This window comes from Rhopalosiphum padi, chromosome 1, assembly GCF_020882245.1.
Source record: "Rhopalosiphum padi isolate XX-2018 chromosome 1, ASM2088224v1, whole genome shotgun sequence".
Lineage (NCBI taxonomy): Eukaryota > Metazoa > Arthropoda > Insecta > Hemiptera > Aphididae > Rhopalosiphum > Rhopalosiphum padi.
This window is the reverse complement of record NC_083597.1, coordinates 62,119,466-62,144,043: the sequence shown is the minus strand read 5'-3', so window position 1 is coordinate 62,144,043 and position 24,578 is coordinate 62,119,466. Positions and strand designations below refer to the sequence as shown.

General features: G+C 25.9%; 1 protein-coding gene across 4 annotated transcripts; it reads left to right on the top strand.

Annotated features, from left to right (window-relative positions):
- Nucleotides 1-1,821: 1,821 nt before the first annotated feature.
- Nucleotides 1,822-23,933, top strand: LOC132918584 (WD repeat and FYVE domain-containing protein 3). Of its 4 annotated transcripts, none has more exons than XM_060979897.1 (49): nucleotides 1,823-2,118; nucleotides 2,579-2,811; nucleotides 2,877-3,125; nucleotides 3,184-3,529; nucleotides 3,613-3,799; nucleotides 3,909-4,075; nucleotides 4,149-4,610; nucleotides 4,762-4,929; nucleotides 5,008-5,345; nucleotides 5,411-5,559; nucleotides 6,033-6,177; nucleotides 6,245-6,400; nucleotides 6,467-6,998; nucleotides 7,088-7,306; nucleotides 7,370-7,542; nucleotides 7,606-7,834; nucleotides 8,004-8,140; nucleotides 8,703-8,886; nucleotides 8,962-9,230; nucleotides 9,297-9,538; nucleotides 9,948-10,160; nucleotides 10,236-10,453; nucleotides 10,534-10,724; nucleotides 10,802-10,950; nucleotides 11,017-11,377; nucleotides 11,451-11,857; nucleotides 11,919-12,011; nucleotides 12,102-12,258; nucleotides 12,446-12,613; nucleotides 12,678-12,988; nucleotides 13,047-13,167; nucleotides 13,233-13,413; nucleotides 13,619-13,773; nucleotides 13,864-14,108; nucleotides 14,194-14,310; nucleotides 14,552-14,690; nucleotides 14,780-14,991; nucleotides 15,949-16,081; nucleotides 16,187-16,340; nucleotides 16,400-16,634; nucleotides 16,800-17,032; nucleotides 17,615-17,868; nucleotides 17,945-18,178; nucleotides 18,242-18,433; nucleotides 18,502-18,845; nucleotides 18,913-19,130; nucleotides 19,208-19,319; nucleotides 19,380-19,577; nucleotides 19,647-23,933. In XM_060979897.1, the coding sequence occupies exons 2-49, from the start codon at nucleotides 2,599-2,601 to the stop codon at nucleotides 19,747-19,749; spliced, it is 10,413 nt and encodes a 3,470-aa protein (XP_060835880.1). In that variant the 5' UTR covers nucleotides 1,823-2,118; nucleotides 2,579-2,598; the 3' UTR covers nucleotides 19,750-23,933. The 4 variants fall into 4 exon arrangements, with proteins under 4 accessions (XP_060835877.1, XP_060835880.1, XP_060835879.1 ...); XM_060979896.1 differs by having other exon boundaries at nucleotides 3,595-3,799; nucleotides 8,010-8,140; XM_060979895.1 differs by having other exon boundaries at nucleotides 3,595-3,799.
- Nucleotides 23,934-24,578: the final 645 nt, after the last annotated feature.

Below are 24,578 nucleotides of genomic sequence, written 5' to 3'. Positions count from 1 at the left end.
TCTAAAAATTAAAAATCAATAATATCAATCTTGATCAAGATAATATAATTATGTAATACTATTATTATTTTTTTAATTGTATTAAAAAATTATTATTGAGGTATTGACAATTGTATAATTTGAAATTAAACATTGAATAAAATTCAATTTACATTTTTATAGTTTACTTATTATCATTTTCAGGTATTTATAATATCATAAACTAAGATTTTCTTAATTAATGTCGTTCGTTATAATATCAATAATATTTTGTTTTACGATTTTATATAATAGGACTAATAGGAGTGATATATAGGTATAGGTAATTCTGTAATAAAACTAAATTTAATTTTGTTATTGCTTTCCAAATACCAAAGACAGCGCTGATAGTTTATCAGCCAGCAGACTATATCGCTAATTACATTTCATAATGTTTTTTGATATTTCTATCAAATTTATTTATTTTGTAATTAGTATTATGGTAGGTTGATTTAACTTTTACCAAAACATTGCATTCATTTTATTACTAATATTTAATCATTATAACAATAAAACATAAATTGGAATTATTTTTATTAAAATTAATTATTTCTATTGTATGTAAAATGAGTAATGACACTGAAAAAAAAAACAAATCCTAACTTTGGAGATAAATGCATGAGACTGAAAGTATTTTATAAAACAATTCTATTTCAACCCAAGAAAGGTTTTAACTTTTAAAGGAAAATTTATTTAGTGAAATGCCAATAAATGTCATAAATTGAACAAAAATAACATGGTAAATATTTTATACTTTTATAAATGAACTAAAGAACTACATATTACCTTGAAATCAATAGATTTTCACTTGATATGTGTAATGTATAATATACTAGGATGATTTTTTTAAATGGACATGTTGTAGTATGATCTGTGTACTATTTTAATACATTTTTTTTTGTTTTTCCTGCACTTTTGAAAATTACTGACCAACCATTCATTTCCCACCAGAAAAGTTGCCTATTGAAGTTGAAAATAAGTTTCAACTGTTCACAGTTTTTAATAAAAATAAAATAAATACCCATTGTAAAATAGGTATAATCAATACATTAATTACTATAGAATACTATTGCTATTATTATTATAGAACTAATAATATAATTGACAAAATTAATTATATTAATTTGTATAAAATAAATTAGTTTCTTTTTCCTAGATTAATCATTACCACATGTACTTACATTGTCTATATTATATTATTGTTAATAACTTTTGAATATCATATTTAATTTTATTTACTATGTTAAACAAATGGTTAATATACTAGTAGGTAATATAATAAATTATTAGAGGAAAAATATGACAATTAATTTTATAATAATCTTAAGAAGTTAAGAAGCATTTTTCTGTGTATAATGCATATATTAGTATATATGCTATATAGTAAAGTGCTGTGCTAAATTTGGTCAAACAGCTGTTTTTTTCGAACATTTTAAATTGTCATCTGATTAGGTCAAAAAACGTTTTGATGGTAAGCGGTAAGGCCACGATTTAAGATAATATTATTTTAAATTGTGCTATTGTCTAAACTTAGAATTTTGAAGGTAGACTGTGATTTTTGCATAAAACTACTATAATATTATCACAATATTGCGCAGCAATAGTGGTATCTCACAGAATAAATTCAGAAAATTTTTACAGGCTGCTTAATATATTGTATATTAACCATAGACCTTACCTTAGTAACTAATATGTAATCTAATAGACCGTGTATATTCGTATCTAACTTCAAACTGACCTTGATAATATTGATTTTTTTTGTTGATAATCCGATAAAGGCGTTCTGAGTTCTGAATTTCTGATTCTGATAAGAAAGTCCAATTATATGAGAAAAATAAAATAAATAGATGAATATTTATTAATTGATGTAAAGATGAAAAAAATACCCAAAGGCTAAAATGTTTTAATTAACATTTGCTTTAAATTGCTGGTGAAATGATACTGTATCAATGTATTAATATATATGTTTAAGATGAAAAAAATATCATTTGAGAACTTAAATTCATAGATTTGATCACTAATATTTGGCACAAAAAGTCAAAATGTAAGAGTAATAATGAGTATCTCTACATTTGAAGATTAATGGATTAGAGCCTAGAGGTAAGGTTATTCAATTTATTTTAAAACTAGCTTTTTACATATTTTATGCTTAATATTATTATAAGATAGATAAAGGATCTAATAAAGTAGTCTTGTCATTTTCACAAAAAGATAGTTTTTTTCAAGCAATTAAACTATTGACTTAATTTTGCAGAGTATAAACATTATTTTTAACCCCAATGTTAATCTTAAACATATCTTAAGTAAAACACTTGCTTAAGATTATAAAAGTTTGATCAACCTAAATAGATAATAATTTTAATATTTAAAAACAATCTTAAATTATTTGTTGATATTATTTAGTTTTTTATTAATGGTTGACTAAATAATTAGTTAGGTTTCAGAAAATGAATTTGATAACAACTAAAATATGAAATAATATTGATTTTAGTCTAAATACATTTTAATTTTTTTTTTTACAACTTTTTTCATATTTTAATAATGTTTTGAATTTTTTTAGATATTTTTATTTTACCAACAATGAATATCATGCGAAAATTACGTGGCAGTAATACTGCCACATCTACAACTGGTGAAAATTCTCGTCTATTTGAAGATGATTCTGATCAACACACTGCTCTTGGTTTAATGCATTTAAAGAAACTTTTTACTGATTATATTCATACATCACACCTGTTAACTGATAAAGAACGTAGTATAAAATTGTATACTATGATTCCTTTATTTTGCAAAGTAACTAATTTTATTAAATTAAATAAGATAAATTATTATAAAATGTTAACATTATTTTTTAATAGGTTTTTGGCAGAAGTTCTTGTGCTGAAATTATTGAAAAATTTTGTGACATTAATAGCTGGTGCTCAGAAATGTCAGCCCTTATGGTTGCAGAAATCCGACAACGTGCGTCTAATCAATCAACAGAAACAGCTAGTAGAGCTATTGCTAGTTTTTTAGAAATAGAGAACTGTGAAGAATCTAGTAATGGGTGGATGCTTTTATCTACATTAAACTTATTAGCTGCAACTAACCAACCCTCTCTTATAAAAGTATATTTAATAATTAAATAGGTTTGTTTTTTGTACTACTTATTTATTTTTATTTTAGATAATGGTATCTGCATCTCTTCCATCAACATTAGTAAAATGCTTGTATCTTTTTTTTGACTTACCTCCTTTGGAGAATGAGGATAAAAAAACTGATCAAAGTGATTTTACTCCAAAAGAGCGTCGTATTTTGTTACAAAAAATTTTTGTACAAATATTAGTAAGATTGTGTAGTAATCATTTACCAGCTGAAGAATTAGTCACTAAAGATGATTTATCTTTATTATTCTCTGCTATTACAAGTTCGTGTCCATCTTACAATGCTGTTTGGAGGAAATCTTCTGCTGAAGTTCTAATAACAATTTCACAACATGGAATCACACCAAAAGTTATACAATATATTCATGGTATGTATGTTTTTAAATAGAATTTATTTTTAAAGTATGAAATATTAATATAATATCAATTAAAGTACTTAATTTTAAAATAGGAAAAAACTGTATTGAATTATGTGTTGAAAATATGCGACAATGTGCAGATTTAAGTCCATTAGAAGTAGTTGATATGTTTGTTACTGTATCTTATTTTTTAAAAGATTCATCAGAAATATCACAAGTATTACTTGATGACTTTAATACAGCACAAGGTTATACATTTTTATCAGACTTTCTTATAAGGTAAACTAAAAATATTTGTTTTCTGTTCTGTAGTTAATTTTTAACTCAATGAAATTAAATAATGATTTATTTAAAAAAATAATATTTCCCTTATTGTGATAATTTTTAGTTTAGAAAATGACGAATCCAGTGAAGCCCTTGAAGCAATGAGGAATCTTGTTTTGATAATTGCATCTCTTTCTATGAGTGGTTATATTGAACTAAAACCAAATCAAGAACAACCAGACTCATTGTTACAACTTTTAGGATTTACTTTACCTCAACCTACTGGGCATGGTTAGGATAAGCATATCTGTTATTTGTGTTCTCATATGCCTTATATATTTTATAATCAAATAATTTTCTTTAGGTCAAAGTGTACGGAATATATGTGCATTCAATGTTCTCCAAACTACATTTATTCGTTCTGATTCTAGTGCGTTATGTTGTACAATTCTTGATGCAATATCAAATGTGTATCATTCTGATAATGCCAATTATTTTATATTAGAACCACAAAATACATTGCCACAATTTACTGAACACATACATTTAAAAAATCAACAGATACAAGATAAATTTTTCAAGCTCTTAGAATTTATTGTATTTCAACTTAATTTTGTTCCAATTAAAGAATTAGTTTCAATGGCTCAGTTATTAAAAACATTTAGCTCTACAGAATGTACTAGAGTCTGTTTACAGACTCTATTAAATATACTTAAGCACAATAATACATTTAAAGATGTATTTAGAGATGTTGGAATACTTGAGGGGTTATCAAACAATTTAAGGAATTATACTCAAGACTATCTCTCGGATTGTGAATCAAAAGGTAATATTGTAATTATTGTAAATTATTTTTAGGAAAATAAATTTTAGAACTGGTGAAATTTAAAAATATCTTAAATAAATGGAAATTCTATATTTATTATTGTTATTATTAACACATTATATTGTGATAATATACTTTTTGTTATTTTAAGATGAGAAACATGATGGTGATCTAAAACGTGTGATAAACTTAACTGCAGAATGTTTAGTTAATCTTATGATGTCTTCGCCAAAAAATTGTAAAGTTTTCAAAGAATGTGGCGGTGCTCAAGTATTATATATTATACTTGAATATCCATCAACTCGTCAGTATGCTACAGGTAATTTTTCTTAATTTTTCTTTATTATTAAAAAAAACTAGAAGTTTGATTTAATACTTGTCTTTTTGTAATACTTAGCTATATTAAGAGAAATGATATTAAGCACTGGTGGTGAAGAAGAAATGTCTACACTTTTAGGCACCCTACATACAACTGACAATACTTGTTTGCCATTAAAATCTAGTATTTTAAAATTATTTTTGAGTTGTATGAAGGAAAGTCACCGTACAAGAACCATGTTTCGCAAAGTAGATGGATTTGTTTATGTAATAAGTGCATTAGTGTCTATGGAAGGCTGGTTTTCAGATGAAAAATGTGTAGATCACGAAGCTTTAAAATTTGCTTACCTAATCTTTAATACAATTACCATAGCCATGCGTTTTGAACCAGCAAATGCAAAATATTTTCACCAAGAAGTAAATTGCATCAAACAAATTAAATTTTTGATTTTTTTTTTGTTATTTATTATTATTTTGTGTAGATTTGTTTGACAAGTTTATGTGATACATTACGATTATTAGGATGTTTTTCAAATGAAATTCAACTGGATGACTATATTGATTTAATAACTACATCATTAGAAGAAAATGTTTTTCATAACATATTTACAAGCAACCCAATTAACCCCATGTAAGTACCATTGAAATAATTTTACAAACATTTTATTTTTTACATATTTTAATTTTTATCAGTGTTACAAAAGTTTAAAATTCATTTTCACTTCATTTATTTTTTTGATAATATAGATAGAATAAATGAAAATGATCTCATATGTTCACTATCAATTCTTGTGTTGAGAATTATTAATCAAAATAAGTTAAAAGTAAATTTTAATTTGATTCATGTTGGTTTTTTATGGAAGTAGCTAATAGGTAGTAAAGTTTGATTTTCTTAAAATATACTAATATAAATTTAGTTCCTTTTGTGGGTATTGAAAATAACGTTATTTATTTGCTGGTATTTTAACAATTTAAATAATATTTTATTGAAAAATCATAAGTGAATCATTGCATACTATATTAATATATTGTAACTGTTTTTTAATAAGAAATACAAATTAAGATAATTATCAAAAACTTAATTTATAAAAATTTTGTTTTCAGAATTACTGACAATGTTCCAAAGTTTTTATCTTATGCATGTATAATAATGAGAATGCTATATGATGTTGCCCTTGATTTATATGATAAACATAGCAATACCACTGTTGTATCATTTAAGTCACCTGCTCATAGACGATACAGCGAAGTTTGTTTTTTTATTTTTTAATATTTATTAATGTCTGAGTTCAAATACTAATTTTAACTAAATTAAGGTGGCTACAAAACCTTTAGATTGTCAAAATAATAATCGCCGTGCAATACAACTCAACTTAACTCCTCCAGCACCTGATCCTATTATTGTTCATGCAGGTGTTGTTATTGCTATGTTACAACTACTACCATCAATTTACAATCCATCGGCTCCTAAAGTATTATACTTAAAATACAATAACTTAGTGAATGATCACTTAAAATATTTTTATTTGTTTATTTAGCTCTCACTTACATTGCAAGTTTATATAGGTGAAGTAATTAGATCTTTAGTTCGTGGTGAAAGAAATCAACAACTTCTATGTGATTCTGGGTTTCCAACTACTGTATTAAAAGTAGGACGAATAGCGTTATTGGAAGAAACACATCCACTTCATACAGTGTTTCAGTATATGTTAGAACGTTTAGCTATTCAGCTATTAGAACCAAAGGATTTACGAGAATTTTTAAGACTTGGAGAACCCCTTTGTTGTGTACCATTAGATTTACTGGACTGTTGGATAAGTCACAGTAGTAAAAAACCAGGTGGAACAGTTCCATTAAGCCGTGTTAAAACACTTGTATCGATGACTACTCCCCGAGATCCTTGTATGCTTGCATTACCACCATTTTTTGAAATGGATTTATCTTCTGAGGGTTTCGGATGTTTATTTTTACCCAGTATTGCTCCACAATCTCCAATAAGTGGACCTTCAGTTGTTAATGTTGCTACATTAACTACTCCCGATATGAATGTAATTGGTGGAATAGGAACTGGTTAGTATGCGTAATTTAAATTATTTGTAATAAGTATATATTTTAGATATATTGTTTTAATTATATAAAAATATTTTTCTTTTATTAAGGTGACCGGATGTTTCCTCCTCAGAGTGGTCTTAGTTATTCAACATGGTTGTGTGTTGAAAAGTTTTCAGAACCAAGAAGTGATCCTCATCCTGTTCGGCTTCTGACCTTGATAAGAAATGTACAGAATACTAGAGACCATTTAGTATGTTTAGCAGTAGTATTGTCTGCTCGAGATAGAGCACTTACCATTTCTACCCAAGAAACTCCAATATCAATGAGTATATTATTTAATTTAATGTACTTGAATTTTATAATTTACAATAATTTAATAAAACTTTTAGCAAATGCTGATTGGGAGCCAGAAGTCATTGGTGATTCATGTGTAAGAATTTGGTATCCTGATTTTGTGCAAGAAGGCCAGTGGCATCATATTGTTTTAGTTTTAAATAGAGCTGTATTAAAAAATTCATCATTTTCTTTGTATATGGATGGCCAGCACGTGCATACTCAAAAAGTAATACTTTTAGTTATATTAAACAAATATGTATTGTTTTTTTTTTTTTTAATAATATTTCAGCTGCATTATATATCTCAAAATCCAGGCGGAGGTGCAGCTAACTTAACAATTGCATCTTCTGTGTATGGATACATAGGGACTCCTCCAATTTGGAGAAAATATTCAAAACTGACATGGAAACAAGGACCATGCTGTTTATTAGAAGAGGTATTAAATCCTCATGCTATAAAAATTTTGTATCAACTTGGTCCTCATTATTTTGGGAGTCTTCAAGCACCTGATATTAAAGGTATTCAGTTTGTATTTTAAAATTAGTAATTCTCAGTCATATTAATATTTTGATCATCAAAATTAGATATTTAATGTTTCACAACACCTAAAAATATATTTTTTATTTGTATGCATGCATCGGTTATCATGATTTATTTAAACTTTAATGATTATTATTTATTTACAAGATTTAGAACATATCGGGCCTTTGGTATCTGAAGAGAAAGTAATTTTTGGATTGAACGCAAGGGCAGTTTCTCAATTAACCTTGGCAAAAATAAGAAAAATATACAGCAGAGTGGATAGCAAATCAATCGCAAAACAAGTAATGCATGATTGATAAAGGTTACAAAAGTATTGGCCCTATACATAGGTCTAATTTTTGTTAAGTCAAACTAACAGTTATATCCAATATACATTTTTGTTCAATGTAATTTTGTCTATTATTTTTAATGTCCTATATTGTATTATGTATTATTTTATAAGTTTATGTTTACACTCATTATTTAAAAAAAGTTTTAACTTTCAGTGTTATTTTATGCATAAAAATATAAAATTAAAAGTGTATGTTATTGTTAAAAACAGTAAAAACTTAAACAATTATAATGTAAAAATATAATAATATTAAAAAATGATATTATGAAATAAAATCAAGAAGTTGTATAAAAAAAATATTTTCATATTTTCATAAAAGTTAAAACTATATAAAATAATGAACATAGGCATTTTAATGGACCATCTTATTCACTTAGCCTTGAATTTGTTGAACACTTGAGAGATTTAATATTTCCTAAAGTTGAATTGTTATAGTCATTTACATATAATATTATAATCACCCAAAAATAAATATTTATTTGCTAAAATGTTCTTTATTAAAATTGTATTAGCTTGGTATGTCAACTCATGAAAATGCTACTCCTATTCGTATAATGCATAATACAGCTGGACATTTAGCTGGTTCGGCTAGAAGTTTAGGTGGTGTTATATTGGGATATTTAGGAGTCCGCACATTTTATCCTCGTCCAGTTTTAAAACTAATTGATAACATTGGAGGTTGTTCTGTATTATTAGGTAAGCAAAAAATTATATATTTTTATTTGTATTATATAATCAATAATTGTATTATTTTAAAATTATCATTATCAGGGTTAATTGCAATGGCAAGAGATATGGAAAGTTTATATGCTGCTGTTAAAGCTCTAAGTGGAGTACTACATTTAAATATGACAGCAAAACGAGAAATGGAACGTAGACGTGGATATCAGCTCTTAGCATTATGCCTACGTAGGCATAAACATATGTTAAATGCCCACATTCTACACATTATACTTGATTTAGTTATAACAACTAGAAGTGTTGAAGCACCTACTATACCAGATGCTGTTGCATTTAATGATTTGATTTGCGAGTTAAATGTATGTATATTTGAAATTAAATTTGTCATTAATGGCCTGTTTTTTTTTAAATTAAAAATTGTTTAGCTTTGGCAAGAAGTTCCAGCTGGTCTTTTACGTTCACTTATTGAACAGTTATATGAATTAGTATCAGACTCAAATGAGAAAAGAAACAATTTAATTATATTAAGAAATATGGAAATGGTTCGTAAAATGGTGAATTTTTTACCAATTGTTTTTAATACTTCTACATCGTCAACTACAGAAGTGTTGTTTTCATTACTTGGAGCACTTTTAGCAAAACATCCATTAACTGAAGATTTATTATGGTAAGGATTAAATATTCATTTGATAATACATATTTTAATATTTTAGTGTCAATTATTAATTTAAAGTCTTTTTTATATACAACTAGCTGTATTACTTGACTTTACATGGGTTAAAACTTTTTATTGTTTTCTGTTTTGCCTCAGTTGAAATATATAATATAAAAGTATTTGAACCCGCTATAATTAAATCATTGTTATTTTAATAAACTGAAACTTACATGGGTCAGTGAACTTTAAATTTAACTGTATGGTTGATTTTAGTTAGAAATCATGGGTGGCATTGAAAGTGTTAACTTATTAAAAAAATGTTTTTAGTTTGATTAATTTAATTTTGATAATGAATTAAAAATATGAATATAATGAAATTAATAATATATTTTTAACCTAATCCTAAAATTTGTATTTTAAGTCTTGGACAGTACATTGTGTTCACACTGAATACTGGGCTCAGTACGGAATCAAATCTTAAAGTTGAAGAGTTTGAAACAAAAATAAAGACCATGGAAAATAATGTTGAATTGACTAATGAAGAAAAAACAATTTGTCTAATATTATTACGCAATCGTTATCTTCAACTTGTACATTCTCTTTTGTTCACTAACAAAAATTTAGTCTGTACTGGGTAAATATAAACAATATTTAATATACACACATCATTAACTTCTTAATATGAATCATGTACATTATTTTATTATAGGTTTTGTGATGATCTTGTTCGAGTATTAGGATTTGACTGGATACTGTTATTTATGCAATCAAATATACATCGTTCTTCAATAATTTGGTCGTATAAAATCCTTACAACTTTGTGTTCTGTACCTTCATTAATGGTTAAATTTAGAGAAGCATCTAGTAATGGTGGTTGGTTGTTAAACACTGAGCTTTTGCAAAACAATAGAGCAAATTTGATGCTAAGTAATATTTCTTATAAATAAAACATTTGTGATTTACATTTATTAATTTAAAAAAATTGTTATATTGCCTATTTATTTTAGATTATCAACTTTCTCCAAGCTTACAGAAGAATAATAAAGATATACTAAACAAAATGGAAGCTTTGAACATACCAGGTTTTCAACACCTATCTTGGTTTTTATCTTATCATACCGAACTTCCTGAACTATATTATTTTCTTATGGCTTTAATGTTGGGACAATCAGTTAAGACTATTCCTAATGAAAAAAAAGTTAATATTTTTAAAATATCACTTAACATTAATATATGTAATATATGCTATGAATTGTATGTATGTATTGCTTTTAGTTAAATCTTGATGGTATTTGGACTTTTATGTTTGGTGTTCCAATTAGCCAGTCACTTTCAGCTGTTAGTGATCGTATTGTACTGTGTCCAGAAGCTGTCACTGCTCTTTTGTCAACTGTGAGATTAATTTTGAACCAAGATAACAGAGAGTAATATTTTTAAATTATTATCTAATTTTTATTACTATTTTACTAATTGATTTATTTTTATTTTAGAATAAAATATGAAGAATGGTTAGAAGATCATCCAGTTACTATAATTCAGTTTCTTTTTTATTTGTACCATAACTTATCAGATTGGATGCCAGCATTTATGACATCTGAAATTTTACATTCCTTGAGTGCAACACTTTTTCCATTTACAAATTTGAACTTAAGTGAACCATCCACTCCAAATGATGACTGTTTTATTAAAACACCTGATGGAACTCCTCCTTTGACTGTTCAGAAAGAACAATCATTAACTTCACATCCTTCTAGAAAATTTGTTATTGATTTCTTAAGAGTAATTGTTGTTGATTCACTTCTATTACCGATAAATAGCAAGTCATTACCACCCCTAGATTTAGTTCTTGATGTAAGTAGTCTATTATGAATACAATTAATATCTGTATAAGTATGTAATTTATATATGTTAACATTCTTTATAGGCTTCACCAGAAGGTGCAACTTCATCTCAAGTATCAAAGTACCAAACTGAACTACTATCAACATTAATGGATCATTTATTAGCTGCTGATATTATGATTGGAGAACAAGCTGCTGTGTCCACAGTTCCTGGGGGTAGCGCTCAAAATATTCCTCAAAATGTTTGTTATTTAACATGTCGTGTTGTTGACAAACTATGGCAGGGTGTTTTGATAAAAGACGCTCATGAAGTATTTGATTTTATTATGAAATTAATTGTTCAAGCAAAACGAAGACCATGTTCTGTACCCATGGAAGGATTTTATCACTGTCTTAATAGAACAACTTTGTATTTGCTTTCGAGAAATACAGATTCTATAGCCTCACAAATGCCAGTTTTAGAAGCATTACATAAACTTACCACTAATAGGTAAAAAAAAAATGTTTTGAGATCTATGTAAGAAATAATGTTTATATTTTTTCTTTTTTAGAACATTAGTATTTGGAGCTGGCAATCATGAACTGGATTTTATTGGCTGTCTTATTTATTGTTTATTGCAGTTAACATCTGATATGAAAATAATGTAATGTCTGCAAATAGAATAAATTAAGCATATTTTATGATTTGATCTAAAAAAACTCTCATTTGGTACATTTATGTGTTGTTTTTATAGATTGGATACAAATGCAAAAACTACATGGCATATTAATCCAAGTCAAACTGCAGAAGTTGAAGAACAAACAGCTAAACAAGGACATAATTTAATGGCAGTTGCAGCAAAACGTGTTTGGGAAGAATTGTATATATCTAAAAAACCAGCTATTGAAGAGGTAATTAATTTAATTATGTAAACAAATTTTTTAATTTTAAACCTTGAATTAACATATATGTTTTTACTAATATTAAATAGTGATAAATATATGTGATCTTAAACTATTTTAAAGCTGAGTTACAAAGTATAAAACTGTATATTATGTATAACATTTTATTTTTTAACTTATTTAAAATAACATTTAGGTTTTCAAAATTCCATTACCAATGTCACCAAATAATAAAGCTCCAGATTTGCATTCTGTTCGTGAACTTATTTATGAGATTGCTCAAAAACATTGGTTAACTTATATTGATATGGAAAAAAAATCATTGTATAAAATGCCGTGGGAACTTCAAACTCAAATTCAATCAGTATGAATAAAAAATTAATAAACAGTTTATAAAAATTAATATTTTTTTTTTATTTCTCTTTTAGAAAATACAAAAAGTTACTGGTGGCTTAACTAGGCTTGCATCCCGTGGCAAAGTACTTAGACGTGATGAAAGCCGTTGGCAAAGTGGAAGTCTTTCAAGCATTTCATTACCGTTATCAAGAATTACTAAAAGTGAATGGTCTACATGGGCTAACCATGGTTTAAATGCAGTATGTGAACTGGTTTCTATGCAAATGGCGCGAGAAGCTCAACATCAATCATTTACTGTACGTTATGTTCTGGATCAATGGTATTTAATAGAACAGGAATTAACTAGGGAAAGGGGACTTTGGGGCCCTTTTACTTCATGCAAGTAAGTGAGAAATTCATCAATTTTGTTTTGTTTATACTTAATAATTCATTGGTTTTAGATTAGACAAATGGATATTAGACATGACAGAAGGTCCATGTAGAATGCGTAAAAAAATGGTAAAAAACCATCAGTTTTATAATCATTACCCATATCGACCAGAACTTGAATCTGGAGACAATGTAATTTTTATTATTAAATTAACTGTATTAGTATAATTGTATTAATTTGAATTGTTTTATTTTAGAAAGGATTAAAGTACCGCGTGGCTACTAGTTATGATAGCAAAGAATTTTGTCAAAAATATAAATTACCAACATTAATAGATATGGAAAATTTAGCTCCGCAATCTAACGAAAACAATAAATTTCTAACACAAGTTGATGGTCAAGATACCTTTGACTTTGACAAAAATTTAGATGATAATGGTATACAGTTTAATATAATTTTTTCTTTTTCATTTCGATTTTGGTTATTTATAAAAATATACAATTTTTAGTACTAAGATTAGATAAATATTTCAAAATAGTTAATTAGTACACAGTAGTATATTTGAAAATTAATACATGTCTCTCCTTTATATGCTACTGGTACATATATTAGATATACCACTTATTTTATTTGTATTTTTAGAATTACCATTCAAAGGATTAAAAAGAGTTGTTAGAAGATCAACATCTGAACCAGATGATGGAATGGATGATAACGACGCAGAAAGTGGAATTGAAGACCAAGCTCCGCCAGATGACAACCATACAATTATTAGACTTTTGGAACCAAATGAAAAAGTATGATAATTAAGGAAATTAATTAAATAATTAACTTTAATAATTATTTAAATAAGCTTAAAATATTATTTATATTTTTTTACTTTCTAGATTAGTCATATGTTTCGGTGTGCAAGAATTCAAGGTCTAGACACATATGAGGGTTTACTTTTGTTTGGTAAAGATCATGTTTATATTGTAGATGGTTTTACTTTACTTAAAACTAGAGAAATTAGAGATATTGACACTTTATTACCTAATTCATATGAGCCATTATTACCAAGTCCTGGAAATGGAAGTCCAAATCGTGTGCGAATTAAAAAACAAAGTTCTAAGTTTTCATATGACGATATAAGGTACTTATCATAAATTCATACTTATTAAAAAATATAGTTTTGATTAATTGAATTCAATTTACTTCATATTTTTACCAAATTATAGGGAAGTGCATAAAAGACGATACTTATTACAACCAATCGCTATAGAGTTGTTTTCTGCTGATGGACGTAATCATTTATTAGCACTACCAAAAAAACTAAGAAATAAAGTTTTTAATAGGTAACATTTTAATGATTTACTATGAAATATTATTTATTTTTATATATTTTTATTATGTTTAAAATTTTAAAATACTTCTTTTTCATTACTGTTCCTAGAATTAATTTGTATTTTATAATATAATATATATATAATATGAGATAATTTTGCAACAATTTTTTCATAGTCTTTTAGCAAGGGCTAAACAAAATAATATTTACTGTATATTATTTAAATTAATTATCTAATTATTTTTTTATAGATTCATGGCATATTCGACATCTATTGCAGATAATGCTCATCAATCAGTTGCTGGACAAAAAAGAACAGCAAATGTCGAACAAAGTACAAGCCTTCTTTCAAACCTTATGGGAGAAACAACAGTTACCCAAAGATGGGTGGTAAGTAAAAGTATAATAAAAATATAATTCTGTTAATAAACAAAATTAATCAATTTTAATAAAAATAAAAATGTATTATATATTAATAGAAAGGCGAAATATCTAATTTCCAATACTTAATGCATTTAAATACATTGGCTGGACGAAGTTATAATGACCTTATGCAGTATCCAGTATTTCCTTGGATTCTAAATGATTATGAATCTGATGTACTTGACTTTTCAAATCCTGCTATTTTTAGAGATTTTTCTAAACCAATGGGTGCTCAATGCCCTCAACGTCTTGAGCAGTTTTTAAAAAGGTACTTTGTGTTTTTAGTTTTATAATAAATAGTTAATATTTTATTTTATTATGTATAATTCACTCTTTCAAAATCTTAATAATAATATAGTACAGTGAAAACTTTATAATGAAACTCTATATAACGTAAATATTACATAATAATGGTTGGTTTACTTTATAACCCATTAGTCAATTCATTCTCTATAACGTATAGTCACTCTCAATAACGAAACAATATTTTATGTTTCATAGCACAATTTACCTGTTATCGTATTATAAATTATAAAAGTAATCGGCAAAAATGCCAAAATTTCCTAAAACATTCTTTCATTATCTACTTTTAATATCGTGATAATACCGTTATTATTGATATTGAATGTTCATTTTATTATCGACGTAATTTCTAACAAAAATTTTGTTTTTTTAAACCCTCTCTATTTTGAAAACTATCTTTAACGAAAGAAATCTCTTCAGATTCGTTATAAAGAGTTTTCACTGTATGTATATTGTCTTCCAATTATTTTTCTATTGACTGATTTAAACTCCTTGCAGTATGTTTTTTTTTTATTCTATCTGAAACTACTTAGTATAACAATACTCTGTATAATCATAATCACTTTGGTTGATATTCATATAAATTTCCTTTTACATACTTATAAATTATTTCTCTATTATTTTCCTATATATACTAAAATAATAAATCATTTACTTGCCAAACAAATTGTCTACTTCATCGTTTTATATAAATTTATACTAATTTTTGATTGTATTTTTATTATTCCTATTGATATTAATTTGATTATTGATTTTTACATACATCAGTTTTATTATAACATCTAGTTTTTACTAAAGTGACATTTTCCCTTTTTTTATACAATATTCATATATTTTATTAATTTTTGTGGTTTATATTATTATATAAATGTTTACATAATATAAAATATAATTGTTGAAATGTATTGGTTATTTATTTTAGGTACCGTGAATGGGATGATCCTCATGGTGAAACTCCTCCATATCATTTTGGTACTCATTACTCTTCAGCTATGATAGTATGTTCATATTTAGTTAGAATGGAACCATTTACTCAGCATTTTCTCAGACTACAGGTTGGTATTTTATATTGTGTATTAAAGTATGAACATTACTAAGTATAGCTTTAGTATTATTAAGTAGTAATAGTATAATACCATCTTATTAATATATTCTTTTAGGGTGGACATTTTGATTTGGCTGATCGTATGTTCAATAGTATTCGAGAAGCATGGTTATCAGCTTCAAAAACTAACATGGCCGATGTCAAAGAACTTGTACCAGAATTCTTTTATCTACCAGAATTTTTGGTCAACTCTAATAATTTTGATTTGGGTATTTATTGAAGTCACTATTAGTGAATGATTATTTTTTTTTAATACAACTATTTCTAGGATGTAAGCAAAATGGAGTACAATTGAATGATGTAGTTTTACCTCCATGGGCTAAAGATGATCCACATGAATTTATTCGAGTACATAGAGCAGCACTTGAATCGGAATATGTATCACAACACCTTCATGAATGGATAGATTTAATATTTGGCTACAAACAATTAGGTCCACCAGCTGTACAAGCTTGTAATCTATTTCACCATTTATTTTATGAAGGAAATGTTGATATATACAGGTAAATTAATTTTTTTATATAAGTTAAAATTATTTTGTTAAGATGTCATCAAGATGTTATATGTTTTAATGTTATTTTCAATATAGGAAATATAACTTAGTTGAGAATATTATATTGTATACTTAATATTTCAATAATTTGTATTCATATTATCATTTTATGCAGTATTGATGATCCATTAAAGAAAAATGCAACCATTGGATTTATAAATAATTTTGGCCAAATTCCAAAACAGCTTTTTAAGAAACCTCATCCGAGTAAAAAACAACCAACTAATAAGGCATCAATGCTTGATGCTGCTAATCCAATTTTAAGTTCCAGTACTAATTTATCATTGGGCGACAAACTTTTTTTTTATCATTTAGATAATCTTAAACCATCATTACAGCCAATCAAAGGTATTAAAAAGGTCACCAAACCCACATTTGTTGTCTCCGTCTTTAACAGTACTTCTACAACTGGTATACTTGTTAAATATTTTTCATTTATAAATACAAGTAATGCCAAGTTATGAGCATTTTAAAATTGTAATATTTTATGCAATTATAACTAACTTTAAAGTAAAAATATCAATAAAAAGCTTCTATCAAATCATTTTTAATATTAAAGCTAACCATACAAATTTGGTTCTAAATGTGGTCAGGCAATTTCAAAGCTTCACGGCCTCAATACCCATTGGCATTAAAAAATTCAACTTGGGAGGGGGCAAAAATATAAATTTACTCATAATAAAGTTATGATGTTAATTTAATGTGTCTTACTGGCCACATTTTTTAAAAATAAGGTCTGGTCATGGCCCGATCTTAACATAGACTTTGGCACCACTGGTTCTGTTAAACACACATTTGATATATTGTATGTTTGTAAGACGGAAACAACTTATGAAATTTAGGTGTCCTCTTAATTTTTAATATATTTATTATAATATAATATTACTAAATAAGAATTATTATATTATTATTTTATTATATGGGTTTTAGAATTAAAAGGTCCCGTTGGTCAAATTCTCCAAGTAGAAAAGAATGTATTAGCAGTTGAACAGAATAAAGCATTAATGCCACCAAGTTTCAATAAAACTATAACTTGGGGTTTCGCTGATCATAGTTTAAGATTAGCACAATATGAAACTGATAAACCAATTGTAATATGTGAAAGCTCAAGTCAATCTCCTGGTGAAATAGTAACTTGTGTATGCCCTACATCTAAGACTGTTATTACCGCTGGAACTAGCACAGTAATATAAAATATATTTTTTGCGTTTGTATATATATATATATATATATATCTTTATAGCTCACATTTTTTTAAAGGTTTTGACTGTATGGGAGTTAGATTTAAACAACAAGTCTTTAAAAATTGTGGATAATCTGTATGGACACACAGAAGCTGTTACTTGTTTAGCTGCTAGTGATACATATAATATTGTTGTTTCTGGTAGCAGAGATTGTACAGCTATAGTTTGGGATTTATGTACAAAAGCATTTGTAAGACAATTAAAGAAACATAATGCTCCAGTTGCGGCTCTAGCAATTAATAACTCAACAGTTAGTAAAATCATAAATTATTTATTTATCTTCAATTTTACAATATGTTTTGAAAATTATTAGGGCCAAATAGCTTCATGTGCTGGTACTATGTTACATGTTTATACTATAAATGGTGAAGAATTAGCTAATGTAGATACAAGTGTTGGGCGAGCTGATAGAATGCAACAAATACTATGTGTAGCTTTCTCTCAAGCTATCGATTGGGATCCTCAAAATGTAGTTATTACTGGGTCATCAGATGGAGTGGTTCGAGTATGTACTTAGTTAAAATAATTAAATTTATCTATATTTTGTATGTACTACAAATGGTTATTTTACAGATGTGGTCTATGGAATACGTGCAAGTTCCCAAAGTTCCATTGAATGCTTTGTCAACAGAATCTTCAGTATTAAAAGATTGTAGTGATGAAAAGAATAAAGATGTTAGTGAGAATTGTAGTTTATTAAAAACAAGGACAATTGCTGTTCAGAGATTAGTCAAACAATTAAGTATATCATCAGAAACTATAAATGAACAAGGATTAGTGATGAAAAGTGGGTCTGAGAGTAGTCTATCAGAACAAGAGCCAAAAACTCCTGTAAAAAAAATTGGAAAAGCTGATAAAATTGTTTTTGCTGATGAAAACGATTCAACACCCCCAATTCCAACTATGAGAAAAAAAAGGTATTCTATTATATTCTACTAATTGTTTTAATCACAAATCAATTTTTTTTTCTAAATGTGTTTTTAGGGCAGTAAAACCTAATCCATTGCTTCGAAAATCTGAATGTAATACATCAAGCTCAACCGATGAGCCAAATATTCAACAAGAATCATTAGCAGTAACTGATTCGGTATTAAGATTAAGCAAAAGTGAAACTAATCTTATAGAATCATTTATTATTGTTGACCAAGATGATTTGAGCTTAAAAACTAAACCTGTTAGTCCTTTACATAGATTGAGAGATGGTATATTAAGATTATTATTATTGTATTATTTATTTGATAAATTAATAATTTACAAGGAAATGTATGTTTCACTATAGGGTTCCAATGGCAACGTCAGTTAGTGTTTCGTAGCAAATTAACTATGCATACAGCATACGACCGTAAAGATAACACTGAGCCAGCTTCGATAACATGCATATCAATTTCAAAGTATGTTAATAAAATTGTTTATGTTGCGATTTCATAGTTATCATTGGTATTTTAATACAGAGATCATCGAACTGTTTATATTGGTGATGCCAGAGGACGAGTTTTTACATGGAATGTAGCCGAACATCCTGGAAAAGGTGTGGCTGATCATTGGTTGAAAGATGAAGGAGCAGAGCAGTGTAATTTGTGTGACGTTCGATTTTCATTATATGAAAGAAGACATCATTGTCGTAATTGTGGACAATTATTTTGCTCAAAGTAATACTTAATTAATTGATTTATTTTATTACTTCTTATTTCTTATACTATAATATTATGTTTCGTTAGGTGTAGCAAGTATGAATCTGAAATATCCAGATTAAGAATACTAAAACCAGTACGGGTGTGTAAACCATGCCACACATCATTGCAGTCAGCCAAACACACTTAGTTCCTAATATCTATGTTAAAGACAATAGAAATGAATACTGATCCAAACGACAATTTGTTATAATGTTGAACCAAGGCCAAGAATTGTAAATTCTACATAGTGTGCCGTGCTGACAAGTAACAAATAATTGTATTTTTAATTACCCACCAATTTCTAGTCTATATTGACATTTTATGTGAAAAAGTATTATTTAAAATTGTTACCATATATTCTCATAGCAGCTTGACAATAATTTAAATATTTTATATGAAAAAAATCTCCATTAGCCATAGGTTTTGGAAATATTTATGTATGTAAATAAATATTATCTCCCATCTTAATTGATAATATATGAAAACAAGTAGAAAATCTTACAAAATTCTACAACTGTATTCAGTGTTGTCCATCTAATGTTTCGTGTAATAATTCAAGAACATGTCATCATGTTATATCAATATTTGAATACAATTAGTATGTGATAGTGTAAATCTCCATGAAAAAAGTATTTTGTTATATTAAGTATATTACATCCGATGATAGATATATATAGGTATGTATATATACATTCAACAATACATATTTTTTAGGATATCTACCCTGATTATAGTGTCAAACTACATTGAATACAATAATTTTCTTTATAACTTTTTGGGAATTAATATGAATTTTTATTAGATCAGATCATTGCTCGTTAATTATTATTATTATTTTTATAAATTTGTTATTTATTTGTTTTCTATGTTTCTTTAAAATTAATGATGAGCAAGTTTACCTATTAGTTTCCGTCCAAACAATTTTTCGCAGATATTACTTATAATATCGTAATTTTTCAATTCATTGTTCTTTGATCAAATGTATCCAAAATCTAATAGGTTAAACTTAATTTCATATTTTTAAGGTATTATTATATATTTTTTTTATACTTTATATATTTACAATGTCACCTGAATTTTATATTATTATTTATTATTTAATTTTATTCTTTTACCTCAGTATAATTGTCTTGTCTGTTGCATGCATCATTAATCTATTTTAAAATATTTCATTAGTGTATAAACACTATAAACTTAAGGTATAGTATATGAATATTAGTTTGTGATAAACCTATAAACTTAAAAATTTACTGTATATTATTATATATAGGTAAAATATACTTGTAAAATAGAGCACAAACAAACAATATGACTTTGATGAATCTTATCATGATTATTATATATATTGATATATATATAACTTTTAATTATTATTAGTAGATACCTATAGTATGTTCTAATGCACATGAATTTTTCTTAAATTTTTTAACCATTTTTTCACAAAAAATATTTAGCATTTTTTTTAAAATTTTTATCTTTGAAAGTTATAAAATATTACAATTTTTGTATCCATTTAATTAAGATCCCTCCTTTTTCAACTTTCTCTATTTCAATACTCCTTTTAAATGTCTGTTATATTACTCTTTCCTTTACACATTTTAGTGCAGAGTTATTGTTAACTGATTCAATAATTTCAAGCATCCAAAAATTTAACAAAGTTTTTTCCAAAGTCCTACTAATCTATATTGATGATGATTTTCATAAAATGTCTCAAATTTATTATATGTTGGGTAACCCCTAAAGGTTAGGTTAAAACTTAAAAGTAGGTATTTCAGTTAAAATTATCAGAATCCTTGAAGTTTGTTCATAATTATTGTCCTTAATTAGTTTCAATTTTACCCATTATTTCAATATATATTGATTATGTTCACAATTATTTAGGTTTGCTTTTCATAGCATTGTCAATAAATTGTTGATTATTTTTTTGTTCATCTTATATTGTATCTTAATCGTATAAATCAGCGGTTCACAAATAAAAAAATAAATTAACTTTATTACGCCTCCCTTGAATAAATCAAACAACATTTTTTATTAGTATATTACTATAGTAGTATAGAATATAGAATATCAATATTTCCTTCACCCTCCCCTGTTAAATGTTATCCATCTAGGGTATCATACATATGACAGTAAAATTAAAATAATATTGTTTTTAACTATGTGGTGTTCATTAAGCTAATTTTGTAAAAACAAAAGTCTAAAAAAAATTACACTTAAAAAGCTAAAAGAACACTATTATACAATATTTAAAAACCAAACGAATATCCAAAACTAAAGAACATTATCAATAATTTGGCATCTAAAAAATATAGATTACAATTAGTTAACCTAATCTTCTCGAGATCTCAAATTATAAGAAAAAAAATTCAAAAAATAATGATACATACCTACCTATGTTGATAATTTAAAATGTATGTAAAATTGATAAAAGCAGTTAAGAAAATAAAAATGGATACAGACATTTAAATATATTAGAATTTATAATGATAAAATGTATGGGAAAAGTCCATATATAGTTTATTTTTAATTAAAAAAACATATAAATATTCATTCTGATAATTTTGTTGAATTAAAAATGCTAGTGTCGACTGAAACAATTAAAAAAACTATAGTGTGTCTAGCACACATAAAAAGACAGTGTATAATTACCAAAGTTTAGAATAAGTATTTAAATTGAAAAATATGAAAAAAATAGGGAAAATCAATTGATAGTAGATATACATTTTGAAATATTTTAATACTTATGAAGAGTTAAAAATTAAGAAGAAAGAAGTATTATCTCATCTTAAAACAGCTAAATATTCTTTGTCAAAAAATAGTTAAATTTTTTAGATTTTTAATGATCTTAAAAAATTATTAAAAATTGAGAATTGTAATACTATATTTTAAAAAAAACGTGTGTGTTGTAACATATCATTGTATAGTGTTTGTATTTTCTATTATTCATTTATAATTCTAGAAAATATTAAATAATCATATTGATTATAGATACGAGGTATAATAAAATATATGATTATAATTAGAAATAAAATGTATGATATTTTTTTAGGATGAGATGACACATTTAATTTAAATAGTAAATTATTATTATACTTATTACACTGTGAAGAGTAAAGTGTTAACATTTTCAATTCAAGACAATTGGTATAATTAACTGAATAATTTACTTTATTCATTTGATAAATTTTAATGAAATTAATCTGTGATAAACAATTGAAATAATGTGTTTTAAATTAATAATTATGTAGATTATATTATGCCAATACAAATTTAAAATTTTGGATCTTAATTTTACTTTTTTGAACAATTTATAAAGCACAAAGAATAATATTTTGTTATATGATCTTAAAAACTACCATTATTACTACTGTAGTATAATATATATTATAAATCTTCAATGAATGGCTACAGTGCTTTATTTTGAATGTTTTGAAGTAGAAAATCAGATCCACTGTTCCTGTCTACACTTATTACTTAATTTCTTTAAAACAATTTAAAGATAGGTCCATACCAGATCTTGGACCTTTAGCATTTGTATTGTTATAATAATTTATATCCTTTTGAGTAGTATAATAATCTAATTAACATAATAGATAATTCAATTGAATTTCATCAATTGTTATCACTATTTGAACATTTTATTTCAAAAATACTGTTCAATATTTAAAGTTTCCTTTAACTCTCATGGTCCATGGATAATTATGTGCAACTACTATACAATAGTTTTTGGTTTTTGAATTTGGAAACTAATGATAATTACTATAACTAAGATGGTCTTAATGACTTAATTGTCTGCATTATAGGTGCTTATTTATGAAATTCAGTCCATAATAACTTACATAACATAAAACAATAGGTTTATGTATATATATTATTAAGTAGGTTATGATTTATAGGTAATATTGGATCATTTAGATAAATAGTATCTAATTGTATTAAAAATGTATTTTAGTTATATCTCAGTGAAAATGTAAAAATGAAATTATTTACATGGTCTGAACTATACAAGTATTACAAGTAGGTACCTATGTTAACAAAGATTCATCAAGTTATATTTGTTTAGTAATATAATTAACAATTATACAGTTATACAGTTTATTGTTTGCTTTATGATTATTATTGTTACCAATATAATATATTATATTATTTGTATATATTAATGAGTGCATACAAATATTTAGACAAATAATATTAATATTGAATTGATATGTTTAGGTATACAGCATTCTATTAGAATTGTGTCAAGTAATATGTATTATTCAATAGCCAAACTTTATATAAAAAATATGAAACATTTATGCATTTAAATAAATAATCATGTGATGTCGTTAATTTTTTGTATTAACAATATATATGCATTTTAAAATCAATCAGATATTTTATAATATGACTGATATGATAAGTACCTACATAGTATATACAACATACCTATGTAATTAGAAGATTTTTGAAATTAAATATTATTGGGGTTTGAAAACTATTTAATAAAGTACTTTGTGGTTTCATATTGTGTGTGTTATTTAAAAATTAAATATCTACCTATACATATTTTTCTTCATTAATTACACACGACTCATCGGTTATTATTAAAAATTAATTTTAAAGAACAATTTATAGATGCCTAACCACTATTCTAGACTGATACAAGTATGGGATTGGACATTGGTTAATGATTTGGAGTCTTGTATCTGTCCATAAGAATAAAAAATGTATTACTTATTTAATATTTTTACACTTCATGTAGGACAGTAAATGATTGATTTAACTTTTTGCAATGATGAATATGTTTTTTTTGTCCTTGACATAGTTTTTATGAGCGGTAAAAAATAAAAATGCTTTAATATTCAACATTAATCAGCGATTTTTGGTGGAAATGAATATCTAATTGATAGAGGCAATGGTGCCAAAGCCACCTATACATGTAGGACATTTTTCAATTACATTCTTAAATATTATGGGTGGTGGTTGGTTGGGCAT

Coding starts and splice junctions, on each gene's coding strand:
- LOC132918584 (XM_060979894.1), top strand. CDS start 2,599: ATGAATATCATGCGAAAATTACGTGGCAGTAATACTGCCACATCTACA. Junction 6,999..7,087: donor AATTGGTGGAATAGGAACTG/GTTAGTATGCGT, acceptor TCTTTTATTAAG/GTGACCGGATGTTTCCTCCT. Junction 10,725..10,801: donor CTATTCCTAATGAAAAAAAA/GTTAATATTTTT, acceptor TATTGCTTTTAG/TTAAATCTTGATGGTATTTG.